This window comes from Castor canadensis, chromosome 5, assembly GCF_047511655.1.
Source record: "Castor canadensis chromosome 5, mCasCan1.hap1v2, whole genome shotgun sequence".
NCBI lineage: Eukaryota > Metazoa > Chordata > Mammalia > Rodentia > Castoridae > Castor > Castor canadensis.
In genome coordinates, this window is record NC_133390.1 from 131,610,172 (window position 1) to 131,637,965 (window position 27,794).

Consider the following 27,794-nt stretch of genomic DNA (forward strand, 5'->3'; position numbering starts at 1 on the left):
CATATGCACAACTAAGGTAAAATCTCACTATCAGTTGATTTCTTGAGTGTAACTTTGGCCAGAAACATTCCCCTGTATAAAAACAAAACTGCAAATATTGTATGTGCCAGAAGCTGGCTTATCTAGGCTTTGAAGTCCTTTCAGATGATGTGGCCTGGCCAGTTGTGGAGGAGACTGGTGGGAAAAGGCCACCAACCCTGAGACAAGCCACTGTGTGTCTCTTACTCCTACTAGTCACGTCAGCAGACAATAAAAACTGCCCTCCAATTAGCTGACCAACTCTCCATGTGATTCCTCAGTCAATGTGAACCTGGGGAGACTGCACAAAGCTCCATCTCTAGTCCCAATCTCTTAACAAAGTGGAGAGACTGGCGCCCACTCACTAGCTGGCATGGAGCTCCGTGCCAGACCAGCCATCGTTGCTGGAAACATACAAAGTCCATACTGCCCTTCTTTCTTCCTTCCCCAGTAATCAGATGATAAGTTATTACACCATACACACTACAGATACTGGAATTTTTATCAACAATCATCTTTACCTGCCCTAAGGATTTACAAACATGCATTCCAGAAATGCACCCCTCTGGCATGCCCAATGCACACTACCAGAAAATGAGCAAGATATACGTGTAAGGATCTGCCTCTGCCTTTACCACTAAGTGACTCTGTTCCTTAAAAAAGAAATTCAAATTTAATATTTATTTTCATTTATAAAAGGACAGGGTACCAACTGTGAGAATGTTATGATTATAAATACCACTTGTAACAAAAAGGAGATGTATGATACAGATGTATGATACAAAACCTTAATAGTTAGCAAATTATACTCCTTAGCCATGTATTTCTGGGCTTTGTTTGTTTGTTGCTGGCTGAGGTGTGGAGATGGTAGCCCTCTGGAGCCTCATGAATGCTGGCAAGCACTCTACCACTGAGCTATACCACAGCCCTTCTTGGTTATCTTAAGGAATATCTGTAAATTTAAAATCAAAGAAGGAGGTGCGGGGAGCGTGGAGAGGTTTAAGTGTTGATGTTTCTGTAAGCTGGGTTCAGTTTCACACCAATCAAGGCCTGGCAGTGCCTCCACGTGTGGTCATCCCAGACATAGTCACGACAGAACATGCTCCAGAACTCCTTGTCGGATCAACTGTTCACACTTCCACCGAGGCAAAAAGTGCTGAGGGCAAAGGGGATAGAGGGTAAGAGAAGTGACTGAGAAAATTTTTTTAAATTACAGTTTGTTTAATTAAAAAACAGCCATTCTGGCTCAAACCTGTAATCCTAGCTACTTGAAAGGTTATCAGGAGGATCACAGTTCAAAGCCGATCTGGGCAAAAAGTCCTCAAGACCCCATCTCCAAAATAACCAGAGCAAAATGGACTGGAGGTATGGCCCAAGCAGTAGAGTATAACTGCTTTGCAAGTGAGAAGCCCTGGGTTCAAACCCCAATCCCACCAAAAAAAAAAAGCAGCAACAGATAATTTTTCTAATTCCAACAGCTAAGTAATTAATACCTAAACTTAACTATATTTGCTGGACTTTTTGTTGGTTTGTTTTTGAGACAGGGTCTTGCTATGTAGCCCAGGCTGGCCTATAACTCACAATCCTCCTGCCTCAGCTTCCCAAATGCTAGGATTACAGGTGTGTACCACCATGCTCAGCTATATTTGGCACTTAGAGCTGTATTAAATACCAAATGCTGATTTTTATAAATGAATCCATAGTTTATTTAAGTTAAATTCAACTGAAGACTTCTGAATTTTAGTTGGTTTTTCCACAGTGTTTGCATTTTAGAATTTATGCACAGAAAAACCCAGGAAGGAGAGGTTTGGGGCACTGAATTATAAGTGGTGCAGCTGCCCATTAGGGAGACCAAAATAGAGCATCTTCTCCATGAAAACTCCTCCAGGATTTGAGGATCTGAACACTTGTTCTGCTAGTAACAACCATGGCAACACTTCCCTGTATTTTTAAGGATTAAAAGTACTGGTAGCCTACAACATGGGTATTGTTCACATGCTGTGTGAAGACCTTGGTAACAGCTAATGGAAACAGTCCGTTTCCTCCTGAGAGGACACCACTATTGCTCTGGAGGGATCATGGTCAGGAGGAAAGAAGTTTCCTTCCCTCTCCAAACATGGGGCTTGAAGCAGAAGTGAGACTCACTGCACTGTGGAGTAGGGAGGTGCAGAGGCATGCCAGGGAGGTATTTCCAAGCTCACAGGCGATCAAAGAAATCTCAGAGAAAGATGTAATTGGGTAAAAACTAAAAACAGTATGTTACAAATTACAGGGCAAATAACCTTAGAAAATAATCTAAGGGATTTGAGGGATATCAAACTATTTGAGGGATAATTTGAGGGATTATCAAAACTATTCAAGAAGCAAAATGTAACTTCAGTGGCACTGTGTTCCTGCAGGCCCTGCCTCAGAAATCCTTATGGGAGACCTGAGACCAAATTCTTCCAAACTCATGGAAGACCCATGCAAAGGGCTGGCTCTCTTGTTAACTGAGTTTTTAAAAAGTCTTCAGAATGTCAAACACATGGAATGATTTGTTTAAAAATTATTCTCATGCTGTTATTTAAAACAGGAGGGAGTTCTGATTTCTGGACAAAAAAGAATGCCTACCATACTGACAAATATTAAAGAATATATGGCAAGAAAATGTTTCTCTATCAGTGTTCACATTATGTGGATGATTTATACCACAGATCTATAGACAATCAATTTTAGATGTGATTGGACATTTTTAGAAACCATTTAATATCAAATTTTGATAAGAGGTTTCAAATATAGCTGCTGTAAGTTTTTATTTTGGTGTCTCCATTCTATAGTTGAGGGTAGATGACACTGAGAAACAAGGCTGAAAGTGGCACAGAAAGAAGGCTGGTTGCCATCACATCAGAGCAGATGGGCAGGATACCATAGGCTTAGGCATCGCTGCCTCAGCACACGGAGGCCAGATCAGCCATAAAGCTTCAGGAAAATTCAATCATGGGACAGTGTTGGGGGTGAGGTGATGCTTTCACGTATCTTGCTTCCTGAGGACAGCTTTGTTCTTATAAACTGCAGCTTCCTGATGAATCTTCTAGAAATACGTATTTTTGTGACATCATTATTCATCACCTGCTTCTGATTCATTAGTGTCCTACATCTACCAGGGCACCCAGCAGTAGAAATTGGTGCCTCAACTAACTGGTTAATATCATGATGGTAGGCAAAGAAAGAAAGAGTAGCTTTTATGAGGGCTTTTTTCTTCCTATACTGTGATGTCGGAAACATGGATAGGATAAAAATCAATTTAGCTAATGTGAACCCATAGATCACGATAAAACTTTACAATTCAATTTCAATCTTTCCCTATTAAACTGTTATATTTATGTAGTAATTAATTAGAAAACTTTGATAGTTCACTGTTGTTTCTAGATAAGTAGGTTAAGGTAAAGTACAAGCTGAGAGTGATTGCTTAGGAACTTCATGATAAATTATAATTCAAATACAGGCACCATGTCCAACAGTTTAATAGCCCCAGAATTTTGACCTATCACTTTACTAGAAAAATTGTTTCTCTGAAAAATGCTTAATATTAAATATAAGCGATATCCTAGTAAATTTTTCAACCATTTCTTACTACATGAAACATTTGCTTTAAGTCTTCATATTTAGAAACAGTACAGAACAGGGTGTCTCATACTAAACATAACTCCTAAGACACGGATGATCATCACAAGGTGGTATTTATTTTGCTACTGATTCCAACATTTCCACATTCAACACTCTTACAAGATTTAAAGCAAAGTATCTGACAATAAGAAATACCTGGCTATTCTTTTTCAATAGGACTGAAGTGCCATCATCAACTTCAAACTCTCCATAGTCTTTAAGACACCGCACCTGAAAGGAAAAATTAATCATTTTTTTTTTTGAGACAGGGTCTCACTGTGTTGCCCAGGTTAGTCTTGAACTTCTGGACTCAAGTGTTAATCCCTCCTCAGCCTCGTGAGTAGCAGAGACAACAGATGTCCATCACCATGGCCAGCTCAAGTTATTATTTAATATGTAGTAACTAAAAAGAAAATAGGTACATAAATATTTACATAGCAAAAGTACTAGGCTTTCTATTTCTTTCCTCCTGATATGATGGAAGGAAGAAGAAAGCCAAAAATCTCTGAATGTACGTGTGTCAGTGTTAGAAGTAAAAAGACAAAGGGGGCTGGGTAAAGGAAGACAGCATCATTGGATCCTCTCCCCCATGCAAGTCCTAAAAAATGAAGCATTTGAAATATCCATGCGCAAAGAATGTTTTAGATTGACGGCAGCCTGAGTCTTACAGAGCCCACCCATGTAAAATCAATACTTGAGACTAGTACACAGGTAAGTTTGCCCAGAATCTGTTTTTAACAGAGATTCTTCCAATCTTTTTCAATATTCAGATTCTTTCCCAGGGATACTTAGCAGAACAGATATGGCCTCAGGTGACAGGAGAAAAAGAGAGAGTCTTAGTCTTTTGATAACTACTTCTGCAACTGCAAATAAGAATCTTCAAAAGTGTCCCTAGGTAAGGTTAGAAACCTGGCTACAGCACTAAGTGCTGCCCCAAGATACAAAAGAGGAATTTTCATCTTCTATAAGAACTCTGATTGAGTTCGCTCTCCAGAGTTCTTAGTCTGATGCCACACTGCTACGACCTTCCAGTAAAGTCAACCCAGAGTCTGAGTCTCCTATTTTTCCTGATAATTTCATCACATCCTATGATTACTCTGGAATCATATCAGAGTATTTTAACTTAGTATGAAAAATACTCTTCAAGAAAAATCTTCGCCAGCACAATGTAATAAAAATTTTGAAAAAGGAAAAGCCAAACTTGATTAATTCAAACACTGAAAAAATAAATGAATAAATATTTCTGAATGAATAGATTCCTTCCATGAAGAAAGGACCTGAAAGAGTGATTAATGAAAGTAATGAGCCAAACAAATATTTTATCTAATTAAAAAACAAAGAAAGAAAAATCTCCACCACCACCTATTTACTTCTTTACATAGACTTTTTTTGGGGGAAGGGGAGGGGGAAAAGGGAACTAGAGATTGAACTCCAGACCTTCTGCATGCTAAGCACACACTCCACAATTGAGCTGTACCCCAGCCCAGGCATTTATTATGGAAAATCCCAAGTATATTCAAAAGGAAAAAGACTAATATAATAATACTCCACGTTCTCTTCACCTAGCTAAAGGGCTAGGGGTGTGGCATGAGTGGTAGAGCAAGCACAAGGGCCTGAGATCAAACCCTAGTACTGCCAAAAAACAAAACAATACAAAACAAAAAAACTACCTTCAACAATTACAAACGCATAGCCAAACTTATTCCCATCACTCACTTCTAAATTATTTTATTATCTAGTCTACTCAATAAGATTATTTTTAAAAATATAATCTCACTATTATGCTCATCTTAATAATCTTTTTAATATCATTAAATATTCATGTTAAGTGCTCCATGCTGAAATCAGAATCTGACAAAACTATACATTATTTGGTTTTTTAAAAAATATGTCTTGTCTCTGTTGGTCTATAGTTTTCCCTCCCTCTTTTTATTTTTTAAAAATTTCCCCCTTACTCTTGGTAATCCATTTGTAGAAGACACTGGGTGGGTAGTTTGGTACAGCTTGCCACAATTAATATTTTGTTTTAGATTTCTGTGGGGTCGTTTATCATGGTCCTTTCTTCCTGAATTTCCTATAAACTGGAAGACAGATCTAGAGCCCTGACTGGACAAGGTTTGGTTTTTTGGCACATGGTGTTCTGTATACCCACTTACAAATCCACATGGAGCACATGTCTGAATGTCCCTTTTTGGATGTTAAGATTGTTCAATAGGCCAGGTGTTATCTATATTCATCCATTATAAAAGTCCCATTAACTGTTCATGTAAAGGGTATAGTAACTATTTGCCTCCACACAAAATGGCATCAGTCTAGCTTTTATTCCTGCTGCATTTGTCAGCTGGAATTCTATAAGAAATAAGTTTCCCTTGCAAACTGGAAACACCCTGAGCTAGAATTTGTATGGTAAAGGCAGATGCTGGGCTCTGTTCTCTAATTTACCAAAACCTTCCAAGATGTCTCAGATCCCTTAGATTCCCTAACAGAACTCAAAGAGGTTTGGTTTTTGAAATTCTTGTTGCTGTCTAGTGTACATTACACATACATGCTTCTAACATAATTGTTGTGATTCAGTTCATTGCAGTTACTACTCATGGTGATGCTCAGTTGCCCATTCCTTGGACATTGAGAGAACCTCTTCAAATTGGCTCCCAAGTCCTTCTGGTACTCACATGTATCCTTGGTATTTCCCTTGCTTTTTGGAAAGACAGGTGTTCTATGCTCAGTTTGCACATATTTTTATTCTAAAGCTGTAATCAAGTTTGTTTGTTTTTTTTTTTTAATCAAAGGAGTCCTAGTCTCTATTAGTGGGGAATGGCATTTATACTCTTAGAGAATCTGGACACTCATGTCCAACTGGGTTGGTCACTGTTTCTAGCCTTTTCAGAGGACAGAGCTATTAAGTACTTTTTTTTTCTTTTTTTAAAGGGATCATTCATGAATTCATGCTGATATTTCAAACTCAAATTTAGAACTATAGAATTTTGACCTACCTTCTTTGACTTAACATCTGAATCATTTTTATTTGAAAAAAGGCTGGTTCCTAAGAATATTATTTTTTGCTCTATTCACAAATATGTAAACAGTTTAAAAATAACAGTAACTACAAACAAGCTAAAATTTCTTTGCAATTCTTTTGTTCTTGGAACATGACGAGTAGTAATATAAAATCAAATTATGTGTTTTAGCCAGGCACAGTGGTGGATGGTCCCAATTATTCCAGAGGGTGAGGCAGGAAGATTGCTTGAGCCTAAAATTAAAAATCTTTCTATGTTTTAAAGGTACTTACTAGCTCCCTCCACTTAAAAGGCCTAGAAACCATGACCAATCAGTTAGCCATAGTGTCTGCAGAGATGAAGCAGTATGAAACATCAGGAATCTTTCTCTCTACCTAGATCACAATTACCCAGGCAGAGCTGTGTGATGTATTGGGGAACTCAGGAATCTACTGAAGGCTTGCAACTTCCAAGGCAAGGTTCACAGGGTAAAAAGAGGCTAATTGGGTCAATTTCAGCTCTTAGCATGGTAACAACAACACATCTCTGCTCTCTTTATGCTTCTTCCTCTTTTGTGAGACAGACATTAAACACTAAGTCAATCAGAAACAAATGTATATACAGAGAAAAATTTAAAAATGATCATGTACTTTACAGGAAAAGTGACAATGATAGCCTACAACACACACAAAAATAACAAAAACAGCAAGTCCGGGGGAGAGAAGAATCTGATTTAAAATGTCACAACAATATTCAATCCAAATATCTAGTTTCAACAACAACAAAAAAAATCACAGAGCATACAAACAGAAAAATAGGTCCATTCAAAAGTCAAGACACACACAAGACAAATTTTAAAATGACTGTCTTAAGGATTCTCAAAGAACTAAATGAAGATGTAGAGAAGGTTAAGGAAATGATATGTGAACAACATGGAAATAGCAATAAAGAGACAGAAAAACAAAAAGACCAAGAAGACATTCTAGAGCTGAAAAACTATGACTGAAATGAAAAATTCACTAGGAAGAAGAAAAGAATCAGTGAACCTGAAGACAGGACAATGATGATTAACAAGTCTGAGGAACAGAAAGAAAAAAGACTGAGGAAAAGGACAGAGCCTAAGAGACCTGTGGGTGCTATCAAGAGAATCAGCATATACATTGTGGAAGTCCCAGAAAGGGAGGGGTGGGGGAGAAGGAGAAGGAGAGGGAGAGGGAAAGGAGAAGAACAGAGATAATACATGAAGAAATAATGATGGCTAAAAATTTCCTAAATTCAATGACAATATAAACATTGAAGAAGTTCAACAAATTCTAAGATGAACTTAGACCCACAATGAGACACACTACAAACTTTGAAAAGACAGAGAATTTTGAAAGCATCAAGAGACAAGCAAGGCATCACATATAAGGGATCCTTAACTGTTTCAGCAGATTTCTCATCAGAAACATTGGAGAAGAAGGTAGTAGGTCAATATACTCAAAGTGCTAAAAGACCAACACTGCTAACTAAGAATTTGCAACAAAAACATTCTTCAAAAATTTGGGGAAATTAAGATGCTGCCAGAGAAATAAAAGCTGGTAAGAGTTTGTTAGTACTAGTCCCACCCTGCAAGAAATGCGAGTTCCAGGCCAGCCTGGATCACATAGCAAGATCCTATCTCAAAAAAACAACAAAACCAACCAAACAAAAAACCCCAATGAGCCAGGTGCCAGTGGCTCACAACTGTAATCCTAGTTACTCAGGAGGCAGAGATCAGGAGGATCACAGTTCCAAGCCAGCCCAGGCAAACAGTTTTGGAGACCCTATCTCTCAAAGAAACCCATCACAAAAAAGGGCTAGTGGAGTGGCTCAAGTGATAGAGTTCCTGCCTAGCAAGCATGAGGCCCTGAGTTCAACACTCCCCCCCAAAAAAAACCCATATTTGTACACTAACAAACTTTGCCTCCTCTTTTTAGTCATTGTAAGAACACAGCTTGTGGTAAAAGATTAGAAGGCTGAAAACAGAATTTAAGCAGAATTAGTATGTGATATGTCAATTTTATTTCTTGGTATAGACTCGAAAGAACCAACAGCAAGACCTGAAGAGATTATTCATATGTCCACATACATAGCAGCTTTAGTAACAATATCTTAAATACAAAAGCAACCCAGGTGTCCATGGATAAATGAATGGCTAAGCAAAATGTGTTTATCCATCAGAAGGAATATTACTCAATCTTAACAAGAAAAGAAATTCTGACACATGTTAAAACATGGATGAATCTTGAGGACCTCATGCTAAGTGAAATAAGACATAAAAAGAAAAGTACTACATGATTCCACTTATAAGAAATACCCAGAGCCATCAAAATCACAGAAACAGAAAGGTGGTTGCAAAAGCTAGGGACAGGGGGTTGGGGAATTATCAGTAGGTATAGAGTTTCAGTTTTGTAAGGTGAAAAAAAGTTGGACATGGATGGTATTGGTATTTGCACAAAATTACAAAAGCATTACAGATTTTCTAAAGTATAGACTTTTAAAGTGGCTAAGATGATGAAATTTATGTTTTATATATATATATATATTACCACAATAAAAAGGGATAAAAATTTAAAATCCACATAAAACAAAACAAAAACAATTCCTGTTTAACCTACCAACTTGAAGGCAGATTCGTTTTACTTAGCTTTTGAAATGTAGGGCTGGAAGTTATGGGAACAGCCAAGATGCCCCACTACTGACGAATGGATCAAGAAAATGTGGTATCTATACACAATGGAATTTTATGCAGCCATGAAGAAGAATGAAATGTTATCATTCGCTGGTAAATGGATGGAACTAGAGAACATCATCCTGAGTGAGGTTACCTGGCCCAAAAGACCAAAAATCATATGTTCTCCCTCATATGAGGACATTAGATCAAGGGCAAACACAACAAGAGGATTGGACTTCGAGCACATGATAAAAGCGAGAGCACACAAGGGAGATATGAGGATAGGTAAGACACCTAAAAAATTAGGTAGCATTTGTTGCCCTCAATGCAGAGAAACTAAAGCAGATACCTGAAAAGCAACTGAGGCCAATAGGAAAAGGGGACCAGGAGCTAGAGAAAAGGTTAGATCAAAAAGAATTAACCTAGAAGGTAACACACATGCACAGGAAATTAATGTGAGTCAACTCCCTGTACAGCTATCCTTATCTCAAGTAGCAAAAACTGTTGTTCCTTCCTATTATTGCTTATACTCTCTCTTCAACAAAATTGGAGATAAGGGCAAAATAGTTTCTGCTGGGTATCGAGAGGGTGGGGGGGAGACTGACGGGGCGGGGGGGGAGGGGTGGTGGTAAGGGAGGGGGTGGGAGCAGTGGGGAGAAATGACCCAAGCATTGAATGCACATATGAATAAAAAAAAAAAAAAAAAAGAAATGTAGGGCTGGAAGCCAAGTACAGGACACACCTGTAGACCTAGCTACTTGGGAGCTGAAGAAGGATTACTTGAAGTCAGGAGTTCAGGGCCAGCCTGAATAACATAGTGAGACCCTCATCTCAAAAGGCAAAAAAACCAAGCTGGGCACACCTGCAATTCCAGTACTGGGAAAGTAGAGGCAAACAAGACAAAAGCACACACAGGCCAAAAAAACTGAACTGAACTGATTTTTCCATTTTGATTTAATTTTTGTTTGTTTTTGTTTTTTTCAGACAGGGTCTTGCTAGATAGTCCAGGGAGACCTCAACTCACAATCCTCCTGCATCCATCTCTCTAGTGCTGAGATTACTATCATACACCATCATAATTTTATTATGATATTAGGTAAAAAATTTGCCTTGTGGCTGGTGGAGTGGCTCAAGCGGTTAGAATGCTTGCCTAGCAACTGTGAGGCCCTGAGTTCAAACCCCAGAACTGCCAGGTACCTGTGGCTCACATCTATAATCCTAGCTACTCAGGAGGCAGAAGTCAAGAGGATCACAGTTTGAAGCCAGCCTGGGCAAATAGTTCACAAGACTCTATCTCGAAAATACCCAACAGGGGAGTCCAAGATGGCAGCTAGAGGTAGGAAGCAGAAAGCGAGCCACCTATAGTGAAATCTTGGAGAGACGCTGGAGACACACTTTGCAGGCATAATCACTGAGAAAAGTTATAACTTTGACCCCTCCACACCTCCAGCCAGCACAGAGAATCTCCACTTCACGTTAAATGGAGAAACGAGGAGGGCCCCCGGGCCGCCAGTGGCCGGCACCCACTGGGAAGACGCGGACCAGGTGAGCTTCACGGTACCGCAGTTCTCCCACAGAGAAGCCTGGGCCAGAGCAGCATAGCCCCCTGGACAGACTGACCTCCACCCAGGGAAAAAAAGAGAAACTGAGTAATAAGCAGTAAGAACAATTAAGACTCGCTGGAAAGAGGGTGGGGCGCCCTGAGCGCTGAGGATTGGGGGAAGGGAATCCTTCCCGGGACTGTAAATAAACAAGCCAGACGGGCTGGAGAGGCTCTGTCAGGGGCGGGGCGCGCCCAGCAACCAGGAGTGGGGAAGCTTGTGAGAGTGGCGGAGGAAGAAAAACTCCACAGGAGAGGAGGGAAGACCCACTTCCCACGTGAACTGTAAACAAACATGGCGGCCGGCAGGAGCAGCAGCACCACCCAGTAATCAGGAGAAGGAAAGCTTGTGAAAGTGGCAGTGGGAGGAAAACTGCACAGGAGAGGGGGGAAGACCCACCTCCCACATGAACTGTAAATAAACACGCAGGCCTGACAACGCACAGGCAGTGTCACCTTTCCCAGTGCTTAGAAAGGGGAAAGCTTGTAGCAGAGGCTCCCGCACAGAACTCTGAACAAACAAAGCCTGTGGGACCAGGTGAGTGCTAAGTTCACCCCAGAGATCTGCATAAATAACACCGCCAGCTATAGCAGGCTGAGAGCAGCAGGCAGGCAAGCCACAGTTGCAGATACCACTCTCAGAATGGTCTCCAGACTCTTTTTTTTTCTGTTTCTCCCTACCTTTGATGAGAGAACAACCGAATTACACCTGCAAGCCGAAAAACTTACTGAAACTGTATTGCATTTGAACTTGGGACACTTGGTGGGGTTTTTGTTTTTTTATTTTTGTGTGTGTGTGTGTGTGTGTGTGTGTGTGTGAGAGTGTGTAGTTTTGTTCTACTTTATGCATCCCCTTTAATGAGACAACTACAGAACAACATCTGAGGCACCAACTCCAGGACTGGAAATTGAGACGGACACCCAAATTATTAAGACTGAAACTGCATTGCATATAAACTTGGAAATTTTTTGTTTTTTTTTTTAATTTTCTATTTTCCATTTTATTTTAATTCATTTTTATATATAGATATTTCTTTCATTTACTTATTTTTTATTTTTTTATCTTTGATTTTCAATCCTCTGTCTCTCTAATGTCTGTTCAGCTTACTGTCGATTAGTACAATAACACTCCCTGTTTATACCTTTGAAACTCTCTTGTCTGATACTTTGTTCTGCTTTCTCCCTCTTGTCTGTATATTTGTTTTCCCCTTTTCTTTAACTTCTTGCTTTCCATCTCAGCTCACCCTTCCATTCTAAATATTACCATTGTTATTATTACAAGCTAGAAAATACTTAATTGCACACAGTACAGGGACAGTAACAACACCAACGACAATGACGGGAAGACAGAAAAAACAGGGAAACCAGTTTCCCCACAGCAAAAAATTAGTACAGGAACCAGAGGGGAATGAAGAGAACAGAAACTCAGATCCAGACTCCCAACAAAATGAAGATAAACTATGCCAAAGGACCCAATGAAGCCCACAAGAATAATTTAAAAGAAGACATACTACAAGTACTCAATGAGAATTTTATAGAGCTGATACTGGATAGGGTCAACCAAAATGTACAGGAGACACTCAAGAAATTCCAAGACAACAAAAATAGAGAATTTGAAAAAGCAAAAGAAGAAATAAAGGAAACCATAGAAGCACTGTATAAACACCAAAGTGAAAGAGAGAACACAATGAATAAACGGATAAATGAACTCAGGACAAAAATAGACAACATTAAAGAGGAAAACTGCCAGGATATGGAAAACCTCAGAAAAAAGAACAAAACAGAACTGCAAAACAAAACGGAAGGCCAATCCAGCAGAATAGAACAAACAGAAGACAGAATCTCAGAACTTGAAGATGAAATGGTAATTAAAGGAAAAACTCAAGAACTATTAATTAAAATACCTAGGTGTAAACCTAACAAAAGATGTGAAAGACCTCTACAAGGAAAGTTATACACTTCTGAAGAAAGAGATTGAGGAAGACTATAGAAAGTGGAGAGATCTCCCATGCTCATGGATTGGTAGAATCAACATAGTAAAAATGTCGATACTCCCAAAAGTAATCTACATGTTTAATGCAATTCCCATCAAAATTCCAATGACATTCATTAAAGAGATTGAAAAATCTACTGTTAAATTTATATGGAAACACAAGAGGCCACGAATAGCCAAGGCAATACTCAGTCAAAAGAACAATGCTGGAGGTATCACAATACCTGACTTCAAACTATATTACAAAGCAATAACAATAAAAACAGCATGGTACTGGCACAAAAACAGACATGAAGACCAGTGGAACAGAATAGAGGACCCAGATATGAAGTCACACAACTATAACCAACTTATCTTTGACAAAGGAGCTAAAAATATGCGATGGAGAAATAGCAGCCTCTTCAACAAAAACTGTTGGGAAAACTGGTTAGCAGTCTGCAAAAAACTGAAACTAGATCCATGTATGTCACCCTGTACCGAGATTAACTCAAAATGGATCAAGGATCTTAATATCAGACCCCAAACTCTTAAGTTGATACAAGAAGGAGTAGAAAATACTCTGTAGTTAGTAGGTATAGGTAAGAACTTTCTCAATGAAACCCCAGCAGCACAGCAACTAAGAGATAGCATAGATAAATGGGACCTCATGAAGCTAAAAAGCTTCTGTTCATCAAAAGAAATGGTCTCTAAACTGAAGAGAATACCCACAGAGTGGGAGAAAATATTTGCCAACTATACATCAGACAAAGGACTGATAACCAGAATATATAGGGAATTTAAAAAACTAAATTCTCCCAAAATTAATGGACCAATAAAGAAATGGGCAAGTGAACTAAACAGAACTTTCTCAAAAGAAGAAATTCAAATGGCCAGAAAACACATGAAAAAATGCTCACCATCTCTAGCAATAAAGGAAATGCAAATTAAAACCACGCTAAGATTCCACCTCACCCCTGTTAGAACAGCCATCATCAGCAACACCACCAACAACAGGTGTTGGCGAGGATGCAGGGTAAAAGGAACCCTCTTACACTGTTGGTGGGAATGTAGACTAGTACAACCACTCTGGAAAAAAATTTGGAGGCTACTTAAAAAGCTAGACATCGATCTACCATTTGATCCAGTAATACCACTCTTGGGGATACACCCAAAAGACTGTTACTCCAGAGGCACCTGCACACCCATGTTTATTGCGGCACTATTCACAATAGCCAAGTTATGGAAACAGCCAAGATGCCCCACCACTGACGAATGGATTAAGAAAATGTGGTATCTATACACAATGGAATTCTATGCAGCCATGAAGATAACGAAGATAACGAAATGTTATCATTCGCTGGTAAATGGATGGAATTGGAGAACATCATTCTGAGTGAGGTTAGCCTGGCCCAAAAGACCAAAAATCATATGTTCTCCCTCATATGTGGACATTAGATCAAGGGTAAACACAACAAGGGGATTGGACTATGAGCACATGATAAAAGCGAGAGCACACAAGGAAGGGGTGAGAATAGGTAAGACACCTAAAAAATTATCTAGCATTTGTTGCCCTCAATGCAGAGAAACTAAAGCAGATACCTTAAAAGCAACTGAGGCCAATAGGAAAAGGGGAACAGGTACTCGAGAAAAGGTTAGTTCAAGAAGAATTAACCTAGAAGGTAACACCCACGCACCAATCAATGTGAGTCAATGCCCTGTATAGCTATCCTTATCTCAACCAGCAAAAACCCTTGTTCCTTCCTATTATTGCTTATACTCTCTCTACAACAAAATTAGAAATAAGGGCAAAATAGTTTCTGCTGGGTATTGGTGGGGGGAGAGGAAGGGGGCGGAGTGGGTTGTAAGGGAGGGGGTGGGGGCAGGGGGGAGAAATTAACTAAGCCTTGTATGCACATATGAATAATAAAAGAAAAAGGAAAAAAAAAAAAAAGAAAATACCCAACACAAAAAAGTGCTGGTGGAGAGCTACAGGTATAGGCCTTGAGTTCAAATACCGGTACCACAAAAAAAAAAAAAAAAAGAATCATATTCATTAAATTTTAGCTGTTCAATCCTACTCCTACCATGCCCCTACCGGTCACTTGGTTCTTGTTTAGACTTCCTTTCCTTTTTAATAAAAACTAATAGACATTCGTATAGATAAACAGTAGCACAGTGGACGCATCAAAGGTGTACATACTTCAATATAGAGACTTTTCGGAGGCTTCATATCCTGTGTGATGTCCAAACCTTCATCTCCTCCCAGTGACCTCATGTAAGTAGCAAGGGTCTTTTTATAATGATTGAACCACTCCATCTGCAAGTATAAGGATGGTCATTGGACAAAGTTATATGAGAATGTGCACAAACTGCCTACTCCTTTTAAAATCAACACACATCCCAACATGGAGCATGACTGTGACCATTATCCACGTACACTACAAATATAACTGATTACCTTCTACGGTCCAGGCATTGTTCTGAGTACAGTGTTTGTTTTGTTCAATAAAATGAAGAAAAGTCTCTGCTCTCACAATGCATAAAAAATTCCAGCATACTTCATCATAAACCTAAGGAACACTCAACCAGAAACAGAACTATGAAAAAGACACTGCTTCACAATTATAAAATAATTATAAAATAGCATTGATGCCACTTCTGAAAACTTTATTTTTGAGAAGACAACCCACTGCCCATCAACTGATAAATGGATATGTACATCCATACAATGGAACATTATTCAGCCATAGGGAGAAATACTGATATGTGTGACCACATGCATGAACCATGAAGTTATGCTAAGTGAAAGAGATGAAAGGTCACATGCTGCTTAATTCTACCCATATGAAAAAACACATAATAGGAAATCTATAGAGACAGAAAGTAGATTAGTGATTACCAGGGGCTGGGAGGAAGAGAGAGACGATGAAGTAACCGATAAAGGATACAGGGCTTCTTTTTTAGGAGCAGAAAAATGTCCTCGAAAAAGATGGCAGTAATGGAAGCACAGTTCGCAAATATACTGAAAATCACTGAAGTATACATTTTAAAATGGTAAACTGCCGGTCAACAGTGTCACACACCTGTAGTTCTAGCTACTCAGAAAGCAGAGAATAGGAGAATCAAGGTTTGATTCCAGCCTGCGCAAACAGTTTGCAAGACCCTATCTTGAAAAAACCCATCAGAAAAAAGGGCTTGCACAGTAGCTTAAGTGGTAGTGCCTACCTAGCAAGTATGAAGCTCTGAGTTCAAACCCTAGCACCATATCTATCTAGCTCTCTATAATGGCAAACTTTATGGCATGTGAATTATATCTCAGTAAATCTGTTTTTTGTGGTGCTGGGGAATTGAATGCTCTATCACCAAGCTACCCTCCTAGCCCCAGTTATTTAAAAAAAAAAAAAAACTGCAGAGAGAAATCAAAGAAAGCCTAAATATATAGAAGGATTATACCACATGCGCAGATTGAAGGATACAACATTGTAATAATGTCAACTGACTTATAGATTCAATTCAATCTCAGTCAAACCTTAACTTTAAACTTGACAAATACAGCCTACAATGTACATGAAAGTGCAAAGGACAAAAAACAGTCTAAACATTTGAAAAAGAAGAATAAAATGGGACTATTGCTCAGCATATATTAGGGAGTTACGGTAATTACAACAGCGAATTACTGCAAAGACAATTAGACTAATGGAACAGAAGAGAAAGATCTCTCCCAGCCCCAGTCCACCAATATATGGACACTCAATTCATGACAAAGGTGGCACCATGCACAGAGCAGGTGAAGACAGGAGGATCTTCTCAATGCCCACATCCAAAGTGAAACTGGGCTCCTACATTACACACAAAAGTCATCCTAGTACTGCAGATCTCTTTACGAAAGGTAAAATGTAGCTCCTAAAAGATTATACAGAGCCGAGCACCAGTAACTTACGACTGTGATCCTAGCTACTCAGGAGGCAAAGATAAGGAGGATCTCAGTTCCACGCAAGCCCACGCAGATAGTTCGCAAGACCATATTTGGAAAAACTCCATCACAAAAAAGGGCTATTGGAGTGGTTCAAACAGGAAAGTGCCTGCCTTGCTAGCATGAGGGCCTGAGTTCAAACCCCAGTACTGCCAAAGAAAAATGTCTTAATAACCTTGGAATAGACAGTGATTTCTTCAATTGCAAAAAAACAGAAACAAAAAAACCAATCAAACAAAAATAACCAAAGGCTAGAGGTGTGACTCTAACAGTATAGTGTCCGCCTAGCAAGCATGAAGACCTGAGTTCAAACACCAATCAAAGTATGGCAAAAAAAAAAAAACAACTAGCCAAAATATAGAAATAAATCCTACTAAGATCCAAACGCCCATCAACTGACAATTGACTATGAACAGACTTGAGCACACATTACACAACAGAAATGGAAACAATCAGTAAACACATACAAGTGTACTTGGCTTTGTTCCTCAGTGAGCTAAGCACGCAGAGGCAGACATGGAGCAACACGCTGCACTCTGCCATGGGAACGTGGAGGGTGCAAACCTCTGGAAAACCACAAGATATGTGAAAACACAGAGACATCACACCACACCAAGGGTCCTAAATGCCAAGGGGACACATTCTGGGACTCATACTTTGGGGGAAGGACAGCTACTGGCATCTAGTGGGTAAAGCCCATGGTTGACAATGTTCCTGTGTACTGTTATTACTCATGAACATGTCTAGAGGGCACTAAGTCCTGATTCCATGGAGAGAAGACACCAGAAGCCTTGGGTATAGGATCCTGTCAGCTGTGACTCTATGAGCCTCTTCTTTTGGCTGGTTCTGATTTGTATCCTTTTTGCACTAGGACACTGAAGTTTTAAGTATAGCACTTTGCTGAGTTCTGTGAATCACTCTGGAGAATTATGGAACCCCAGAGGGTAGTGGGCCCTCAGGACATGTCTGAAGTAAGGGTAGTTTTGCAGAAGACTGTGCATTTAACCTGTGAAGTATGATCTAACTCAGAAGTCATTGTAATAGGTAGGTAATATTATGCCTGGGCTGGCGTGGACTGTGATCCTTTTATTTATGTTTCCTGTGTAGCTGGTATGAGAGGCCTGCACCACCAACACTCAGATTTTTTTTTTTAATACGTTTTTGTTTGAACGTAATCCTTCCCATCTCTGCCTCCCAAGACTATGTGCTTAAATATTGGGCTAGTTCTGTACCTCAGTGACTGGAAAAAGCAAGGGTTTCATTACTCATATGAATTTGGAATGTTATTACAGTGTATGTGTATGTATACACATTTTATGGAAATGTACATACGGAAAACATCCAAACATTAATGGCTAAATATAATAGGACTCTCTATAAGACAGAGTTCCATGTAGCATTTAGAAATATTACCTATCACATTCCCTACTTACTATCACAGTATATACAAGATAAATTCAGGTCAGAAAGTGCTAACGAACAGATGTTAAAAACAGAAAGAGAAATATAAATACTATTAGAGAACAATGCCAGAACCTCAGCCATTTTCATAAACTTGAACAGTAATAACTTACCTCTTCAGCAGACATGTGAAATCGTAACGTGTTTGGTAAGACGCTGCCATATTCCCACCTGAGAGCTCTGATTCTAAGCAACCGGTCATACCTAGATATGAGGAAGGGATTAAGTGGCATAAGAATAAAAGGGGGATCAGAAGTCTTTCTGGCTGGGTGCTAGTGGCTCACGCCTATAATCCTAGCTACTCGGGAGGCAGAGATCAAGAGGATTGTGGTTCGAAGCCTGGCCCGGGGAAATAGTTCATGAGACCCTATCTTGAAAAAAACCCATCACAAAAAAGAGCTGGCAGAGTGGCTCAAGTGATAGAGTGCTTGCCTAGCAAGTGTGAGGCCCTGAGTTCAAACCCCAGTACCATCAAAGAGAAAGAAAAGAAGTCATTTTGATGAGGAGCAACTCAAGCCACAACAACCTAATTGGAATATGTGGTCTTTATTTGTCTCCTGATAGAGACAAACCAATTATGAGAAAACATCTTTGGGACAATGGAGGGAGCACACATGTGGACAGGACCAATTCCATGAAGGCATTGTCCACTTCTCCAAGTGTGACAATAGACAGTGGTTACGAAAGGACTAGAGGTCTTTGTTTCTTAGAGAAATAAAAAATATATTAAAGGTCCTAAAATATTCAGTGGTGAAATTCTAAAATAGAATAGTGTAAGCAAACAAAACACAATGAAGTAGGACTGGCGGAGTAGCTCAAATGGTAGAGCAGCTGCCTAGCAAGCGTGAGGCCCTGATTTCAAACCCCAGCACCACCAAAAAAGAAAGATTAAAACACAATGAAGTAAATATTACAAAGCATTAAAAGATCTAAGGGGATGTGATAGCACCATAGGTTCATTATACTATTCTTCCTCCTTTTATGGATATTGCAGTTTTCATGATAAAAAGTTTTAAAATGGAAAAAAGAATTTAGAATGCTTATGAAGAGAGAGACAAATCTAAGATTTCCTGCTACCATTTGAAAAGGTTATCTGGGAAACCAAACTACACCAAAAAACATCTCAGGTTCCCTGTCACCCCAAGCAAAAACTGAGAAACTCACAGGTAGGCTAGAGTGCAGCGTCGGTTTCTTAACAAAGAACAGTGCCGAAATTTGATGGTTGGTATCAAATCACCTCGTCCACCTGACTTTGCTTCATTCCTGGTAAGAGCATTTAGAGCAAAAACCAAATATGTACATTCCAGTGTGAGTAAACATTTCAAAGCCAACAACTACTGACTTACATACTTGTTTTTGTCCATTTATGATTGAAGCAGCTAACCAAAGCAAAGAGTAACAATCTCCGTATCAGTACTCCTATTAATATGCTAAAAGATAAAAAGCCAGGAGTGAAATAACTTGCCTAAGGTCATACCATCAGGTACATGTGGTATTTAGTATTTTTGCACACTGCTTAATCTCAATCAGGTCTAAGAGACAAACATCAAGTTTACTAATTTATTGGAGACAATAACCTAACATTATCCATGATAACCTAACATTATCCATGATTATGGTATCATGTCACTTCTTTTTTGACGTAGTCCTTCCCTTTCAGAGGTTCTTTCAAATCCTCATAATTAAGTTAAAATGGAGCCAAAATAGTCCTTCATTCCTCTAACAATTATTGGGTGCTCTTTAACTATGTGCATGTACATTAATTCTTCACACAAAAGAGACAAAATTTTGGTTTTACCCTATAAAAAGAACATCTCCTTAGATGGCAGCTAAGTACTATATTTTACACATGGGTACAAAATCTACTTTGGAGTTTTGAAGGAACCAGATAAATAAGAAATGACTCATTTGTGTAGTTTTGTTTTGTTTTTTGTGGTACTGAGGTTGGAGCTTTGTGCTTGCTAGGCAAGTGCTCTACTACTTGAGCCACACGCCAGTTCTTGCTTTGCTTTGTTTTTTGTGGTGCTGGAGATCAAACCCAGGGCCTCACATAAGCTAAGCAATCTCCCTACACCACTAAGCTACACATTGGCCTTCAAGATCTATTCTACACACTTCTGCCATCCTGTGAAAGTCAGATTTATTCACCACATTCCTTACAATTGCTTATGATTGCTCTGGATTATAAGAAAAGAGTACAAATAAAATACACCTGACTAGTCAGGCATGACCATACTCTTAGTACTCAGGAGGTTGAAGCAGGATGATTGTGAGTTCCAGTTCAGCCTGGGATACATAGCAAGACCCTGTCTCAAAAAATTAATTAATTAACTAATTAACCTGACTTAACATCAGAGTGCTGTATGAAGTACATAAGGACTTCTTTTAAAAATTCACACTTGCTTCAGCATGGTGGGGCACATCTGTAATCCCAGATACTTGGGAGATGGCAAGGGGATCTCAAGTTTCAAGGTCAGTCTGGAAAAGTTAGCAAGACCTAGCTCAAAAACAAAATACAAACAAAAGGACTGGGGACATAAGTCAAGCGGTGGAGTACTTGCTTAGTCTTGGCAGGTCCCAGGTTCAATCCATAGTACCACAAAAAATATGTTAATTAATTAACACATGAATAAATTATTCACAAATAATTTTAATCAGAAACTAGTAACAATGATGGCCTCCACATCTTATTTCTTGTATTATTTTAAAATATCAATGTTATTAAAACTTACACATCAGACTGGTTTTGTTCATATAAAGCTTTCATCTCCTCCAGAACTTGTCTGATTCCATCTTCCTAAAACAAATAAGCTGATATCGGTATACATTCATTTATTTTCCCTACAGATTCGGTGGCAATATTCAATATATACTATATCCTTGATTTGTATGCCTTAACAAAAAGCAGTACCCCTTTTATACCACTACAATGGCTATAGTAAGTGTTGGTAAGGAATGTAAGATGGAAGAGCCCTGTACAAAGCAACTCAACAGTTCCTCAAAAAGTTAAACAAAAAATTACCATATGATCCAGCAATTCCACTCCTATGTGTATACCTAATTCTACTCTTAGACATGTATTTTGTGTGAAAACAGATGTTCATACAAAAACTTGTACAAAAATGTTCTTAGCAGCATTGTTCATAATAGTCAAAAAGGAGCAAAAATGACACAGGGCTGAGGCAGGAGGATCTCGAGTTCAGTGCCAGTCCAATCTACAGCTAGGCTACATAGCAAACCCCTGTCTGAAAAAAATGCTGGAAGACTGGAAGCATGGCTCAAGTGGTAGAACACCTGCTTCACAAGCACAAGGCCCTGAATTTAAACCCCAGTACCACCAAAAAAAAAGAGGAAAAAACCCAAAAGTTTATTAGTTGATGGATGGATAAACCAAACATGGCAAATCTATTCAATGGAATATCACTTGAACATGAGAATGAAGTACAAGTAGGTGCTGGTGCTCACTCCTGTAATCCTAGCTATTCAGGAGGCAGAGATCAGGAGGATCATGGTTCCAAGACAGCCTGAGCAAATAGTGCAAGATACCCTCTCTTAAAAAAAAAAACCCATCACAAAAAAAAGGCTGGTGAAGTGGCTCAAGTGGTAGAGAGGCAGCCTAGTAAACATGAGGCTCTGAGTTCAAACTCCAGTACCTCCAAAAAAAAAAGAACCAAGTACTGACAGAACATGGATGAATCTTGAAACCTTTATGTTAAATGAGACTTACGATTCCACTTATCTGAAATATCTAGCACAAGCCAACTCCTAGAGACAGAAAGCAGTCCAGAGGTTATCAGGGCTACAGGCAAAAGAGGAATGGGAAGTTATTACTTAATGGTGACAGAGTTTATTTGTGGTGACGAAAAGGTTTGGGAAATAGAGTATGATGGTTTGACAACAATGTGAATGTAATTAACACCACTTAAAAATGGGTAAAATGGCAAACTTTATATTATGTATATTTTACCACCAAAGCAGTACTAGGGTTTGAACTCAGGGCCTCAACTTGCTAGGAAGGTGCTCTACCACTTGAGTCATACCCCCATTTCTTTTTCACTTTAGTTATTTTTTGGGTAGGGGCTCATGTATTTATTTGTCCGAGGCAGGCTTCAGATCCAATCCTACCTAAAGCCTCCCATGTAGCTGAGATTTCAGATGTGTACCACCACTTCTGGCTTATTGCTGGAGATGGGGTGGGGCGGGGTGGGGGGGGGGAGGGTCTCACTAACTTTTTGCCTGGGCTGGCCTTGAACCTCAATCCTCCTGATCTCTCTGCCTACCAAATAGCTGGGATCATAGGCATGGAACCACCACACCGGACAAAAAATGCTTTGTTTATATTGCAAGACAAGAAAGGCCAAAGGAGATTTCCTACTATCCACTTTAGAACAAATTTTTTAAAAAATTCTCTTGGGAAGATAAAACATTAATGCTGCATAATGTCTGTTAACAATCAATAGAGAAGTTATCTACTTTCCTCAATCTGTCTTTAGGGCCAAAATCTATGCACTAGCAAAAATGTTTTGGACTTGGAGCTGTAGCTCAGTGGTAGAGCACTTGTCTAGCATGTGCTCTGTGATCTGGCAAGATCTCCACCACAGCAAAAAAAAAAAAAAAAAAAAGAAAAAAAGAAAAAAAGTTTTGGTACACTACTGATACAATTGGAAAATGAACTATTTAATTTGATATAATTACTGAGGTAAAATGTAAGATTTCATCTTCCCTTTCCTCATCAGGTTAAAAAAAAATCATGGAGGAGACTCTGTTAATGGTGTCCTGGGCCAGCGCCAAAAGGTGCAAGAACCATTGACTTCATCTTCAGATACATAAAATACATCTCCAATTCAGGCGTGGTTCTATGAGCAAGCAAATATGCAGGCATATTGGTTTTGATGAGTACATTAACCTCATGATAGATGCTGCAAAAGAAATTTATTCTAAAACAAAGTCAAGAAAACAACTGGGTCTGATCATGCTAAAAGGAAATACTACTTTGCTACAAAGTGTTTCCAATTGGAAACAATAGTGAAGTGAAAAGAATCCTATGCAGCTGTGGTGGGGCTTTTTTGAATGTTCTTTGTTAGGAGTTTAGTTCTAAAATAATCTGTTCATGTTGTTTTGATGAGCCCTACTGTTGAGACCTTATTGTGCATACCAGTTTTTTTTGTTTGTTTGTTTGCTATTTTTTGTTTTGTTTTGGTGGAATAGGGTTAGAACTTGGTGCTATGTGCTTGCAAAGCTAGTGCTCCACCACTTGAGCCACACCTCTAGCCCATTTTGCTCTGGTTATTTTGGAGTCTTGTGAGCTATTTGCCTTGGCTACCCTCAAAGAGTGATCCTCCTGATTTCAGCCTCCAAGTAGCTAGCATTACAGGCGTGAGCCACTGGCACCCATCTGCAAACAGTTTTGATGAACCTTATGTTCTTATCAGATGACAATAAATGCTGTGTGATTGTTTTTATTTTTAAAAAATCGTGGATTCTGAGTGCTGGTGGCTCACACCTGAAATCCTAGCTACTGGGGAGGCAGAGATCAGGAAGATCAGGGTTTGAAGCCAGCCCAGGCAAATAGTTCATGAGACCATATCTCAAAGAAACCCAACACAAACAAAAGTGTGTTTTTAAGAAAATTATTTTGGGCTGTCAGGAGTTTACATTTGAGGAGAGCACAGAACGAATGTAATTTCCACTATGGATAAAAATCTAAGTCTGAAAGCTTGCATATATTTTCTATAATTATTTCATATTTGGCTTCTGTATACTTGTAGGTCTATTAATTTTATAAGAGTTTTAACTATTCTTTAAAATAACATTTCCTGCTGGGCGCCAGTAGCTCATACCTATAATCCTAGCTACTCAGGAGACAGAGATCAGGAGGATCAAGATTCGAAGCCAATTCGGGCAAGTATTTCAGGAGACCCTACCTCAAAAAAAACCATCACAAAAAAAGGAGTGAAGTCACTCAACGTGTAAGCCCCAAGTTCAAACCCTAGTACCGCATACACACACACATTGCTGATAAAAGGAATATTTAACTGAATTCTTACAAAAATAGACCTTTCCGTGATTTTTTTTTTCAAGTACCGGGGTTTGAACTCAGGGCCTCACAAGTGATCCTGGGGTGAACAAGGAAGAGGCCCGGTTCTCAAGCTTTGCTGTTACCCTTCTAGGAGAAGTGAGTCTTGAAAGCCTATTGCCTCTCAGATCAGCTGCTGTCTTCCCCTGCTCAGCTGTGTTCAACCAGCCTGGCAGGCTCAGTTTTCCAGGCTGAAGTCACCTGCTTAGCAGTGGGTTGTCAGTAGAAGGCACTAATGAGACAAAATGTACAAAAGATACTCCAATAGACTAAAAGCTTGAAGACAGTGATTTTATAACTTCTGAGACTCTGGCCCCCCAGAAGTGGTAAACTAACACTTCGTGTAAAATTTGAATAAGAACAGCTAGATTAAGGGTCTGAAGAGCCAGGTTTCAAGGCCAACTGGCTAGTATGTAAATAGACAAATCTCTCTGCCTCTTTGGGCCTGTTTCCTCATATGTATGACGATCTCTAAAGTTCCTAGTACTGTGACCCTAGTGTGAAGCCATATTTTACAGCCTACATATTCCTTCTTTCAGGTATATCTGCTGAGCATCATACCTGTCTCCTAACTTTTTAAATGGGGTAACCATTCTGGAAGTGAAAGAAGAGACTGATCTCAGAAACTTGTGTTAAAGTTGTGGCTCTGCCTCCAATAGGCTGTAAGTTCAAACAAGTCCTTTAACTTGAACCATAACTTCTCTTGGCTCAGTTTCCTCATTTGTAAAATGTTCTAATTGTCCATCTAGGTGCTCTCTCTATTCAAGACAGGACTCATCACCTTCCCCCAAAAGGACTTCTGATGTTGCTGATTCAGTTGCCCAAGAATCTGCCCTGGATCTCCCCTCCCATTCATTATCCACCCCACCTCTGTCTCTATTTTAACAGTTACAGGTCCTGTAAAACCCTCGAGTAAAACCCAGACACCGAGTTTGGTGTCACTGGCCTGGCCGTTTGGAGCATACACATTTCCTACTTGGTCTGTTATAACCACCCAGGAATCATCTCCTTGCTCCCACTCTAACTTATCTTCAATCTGTTCTTCATAGTTACCCACAATCTTCAACAATCTTCATAGTTACCCACAAAAGACAGAAAGTACTCATTCCCCTGTCCAAAATCCTCTAGCAGCTTCCAAAACACCTTATGAATGAACATGTAATTTTTAATTTTTTGGTGGTACTGGGGTTTGAACTCAGGGCCTCACGCTTGCTAGGCAAGCACTCTACCACTTGAGCCACTCTGCCAGTCCAACAGGCAACTCTTCAAGGCTGAGAACCCATCTTTACATGCCCTGTCAGTCCCCCTTTCCAGTGTGGCCATGTCGTTGTAATGCTAGAATGCCTCACTCTTTTCTCAGTGTGACCTTGAGGATGGCATGGCCAAAGGTACTCTCCTCTACCCCAGCTTATGTTTATGTTTCTCTTTTGTGCTCCTTGTCTACATCTCTTTGGAATCACTTCTTACACTGCGCTCTATCACCTTTGTTTGTGTCCCTCTCCCAGCAGAATGTGTCCTAGCATCCACGCAGTGGCTACCCTGTGACAGTGGTAGTCACGTGCAGGATGTAGAGCGCAGGCTGGAGGGCCAGGGTTCACATCCTTGTTTTGCTTCTTACTTGCTATGACACCTTAGTAAGATACTTAATCTCCCCAAGCCTCTGCATATATAGCTGGGAAATGGAAAAGTTGAAACTTCAAGGGTTTATTATGACGACAAAAGATAATTACAGGTCAACTGCTTGGCACCCTGCCTGGAGTGACAGTAACAGAAAAATAAGAATCATCGTGTTTGCAAAACAGTACCAGCAATCCTAGTACAAATAAAATGCCAGGCGTTGTTCAGCCGCCCTCGCACAATGCGCTTTACTTAGTCCTCACTGCACCACGAGCCGGGTACTACCATCACCCTGTTTTTGCGTATGTGCACGCAAAGCTTGTAGCGGCCTTAAACTCAGCGTTCCAGGCGTGTTCCAGAAGCGTTGCATTGCCCTCCCCCACCTCGTGCTAGGAAGGGCGATCTACCCCCCAGTCACACGCCCAGCCCTGCGGGCCACCCTCGCTGCCTGAGGAGGCGACAATGTTTCGTCAGACACAGAACTGCGACAAAACTACAGAGAAGTAGGCTCAAGTGAGAAAGTCACCAAATCGGTGGGTAATATAAACATGAGCGCTTTCTTTTTCCTCCTATGTTTTGTTCTGCCGAATTCCGGATATTTGTTCCCGACCTCGGACAGAGCTGACAAGGTAGGAAAACTGAACCCCACAGGTTCATGCGAAAGAGAACCGCGAAGCAGCCGGGCGAGGCCGCACCCCAGAGCCCAGGCCCCCGAGACCACGCGCCCCGAGCCTCCAGGCCCCGCCCACGACACGCCCTTCCCCTGCTCCCCCGCCCCCTCACGTTGAAAGCCGGCAGCTGTCCTTCAGGCGCGCGGTGCAACTCACGGACCAGCTCCATGGCTTTTTCGCAAAACATGGCGATGCCCTCGGGTCCCGCTAACCGCCAGGTCTCACGCCAAACGGTCGTTGCGCTCTCGACCGCCGCACTCCTATTGTTCGGCGTCCCACAGCTCCAGCTCTTTGCTTCCGCTCCGCGCTTTGGCGCCAAAACCTCTCAGCCAATAGCAGTGCGCTGTGGGGTTTACCTTGCGTATGGCAGCTGAAAAGGGACATTTGCCTTCCCTGAGCAGCTGTATTACAGGGAGGGATGAAGGTGGTGATTTTTTCTCAGTAATGCCCTGGTGTCAGTGGCAGAGCCGGTGACCCTCCCCCTGAGCCCCTAAACTAAGCAAAAACGCGTTTTCCCAGGCGGCTGGCCAGGCATCTGCGCAGCAGAGATAAATACATGCTCAACTTCCTTTTTCTGCTTTCCATTTGATTTATTCATTTTCCTTGAAGCTCCAAACAGTACCTTCAAGTTAAGATGGAAGGGCTAGCCGGGCGCCGGTGGCTCGTGCCTGTAATCCAGGCTACTCAGGAGGCAGAGAACAGGAGGATCACGGTTCAAAGCCAGCCCAGGCAAACAGTTCAGAAGACCCTATCTCGAAAATACCTGTCACGAAGGTGGAGTGGCTCAAGGTGAAGACCCTGAGTTCAAGTCCCAGTACCTTAAAAAAAAAAAAAAAAAAGCACGGAAGGGTTGTGAGTGGCATTTCCTTTCAGTTTTGCAATGCAGGTTGTTTGTTGAATGTTAAATTGAAACCATCTTTATTGGGTACCTCCTGTGTGGCAGTAAAATCTGAGTTTTTTTAGGCCCCGGGCCCAGACTCCTTGGATTCCATAAGGCTGGTCAGGCCACTTGCCCCAACACCAAATAAAGAGCAAGTAATAGCAAAGGCCAGAGAAAGGAGGCACAGGCA

At 40.3% G+C, this 27,794-nt stretch overlaps 1 protein-coding gene across 4 annotated transcripts; it reads right to left on the reverse strand.

Annotated features, from left to right (window-relative positions):
• Positions 1 to 684: 684 nt before the first annotated feature.
• Gins1 (GINS complex subunit 1) lies at positions 685 to 27,055 on the reverse strand. Of its 4 annotated transcripts, none has more exons than XM_074074200.1 (7): positions 26,885 to 27,055; positions 21,093 to 21,157; positions 19,525 to 19,623; positions 18,474 to 18,564; positions 15,127 to 15,243; positions 3,820 to 3,894; positions 685 to 1,174 (listed from the first exon to the last, which is right to left on the reverse strand). In XM_074074200.1, exons 1-7 carry the CDS (start codon positions 26,909 to 26,911, stop codon positions 1,106 to 1,108), a joined length of 543 nt encoding a protein of 180 aa, XP_073930301.1. In that variant the 5' UTR covers positions 26,912 to 27,055; the 3' UTR covers positions 685 to 1,105. The 4 variants fall into 4 exon arrangements, with proteins under 4 accessions (XP_073930301.1, XP_020040294.2, XP_073930302.1 ...); XM_020184705.2 differs by having other exon boundaries at positions 26,837 to 27,053; XM_074074201.1 differs by having other exon boundaries at positions 26,881 to 27,044.
• Between the last annotated feature and the right edge of the window lie 739 nt (positions 27,056 to 27,794).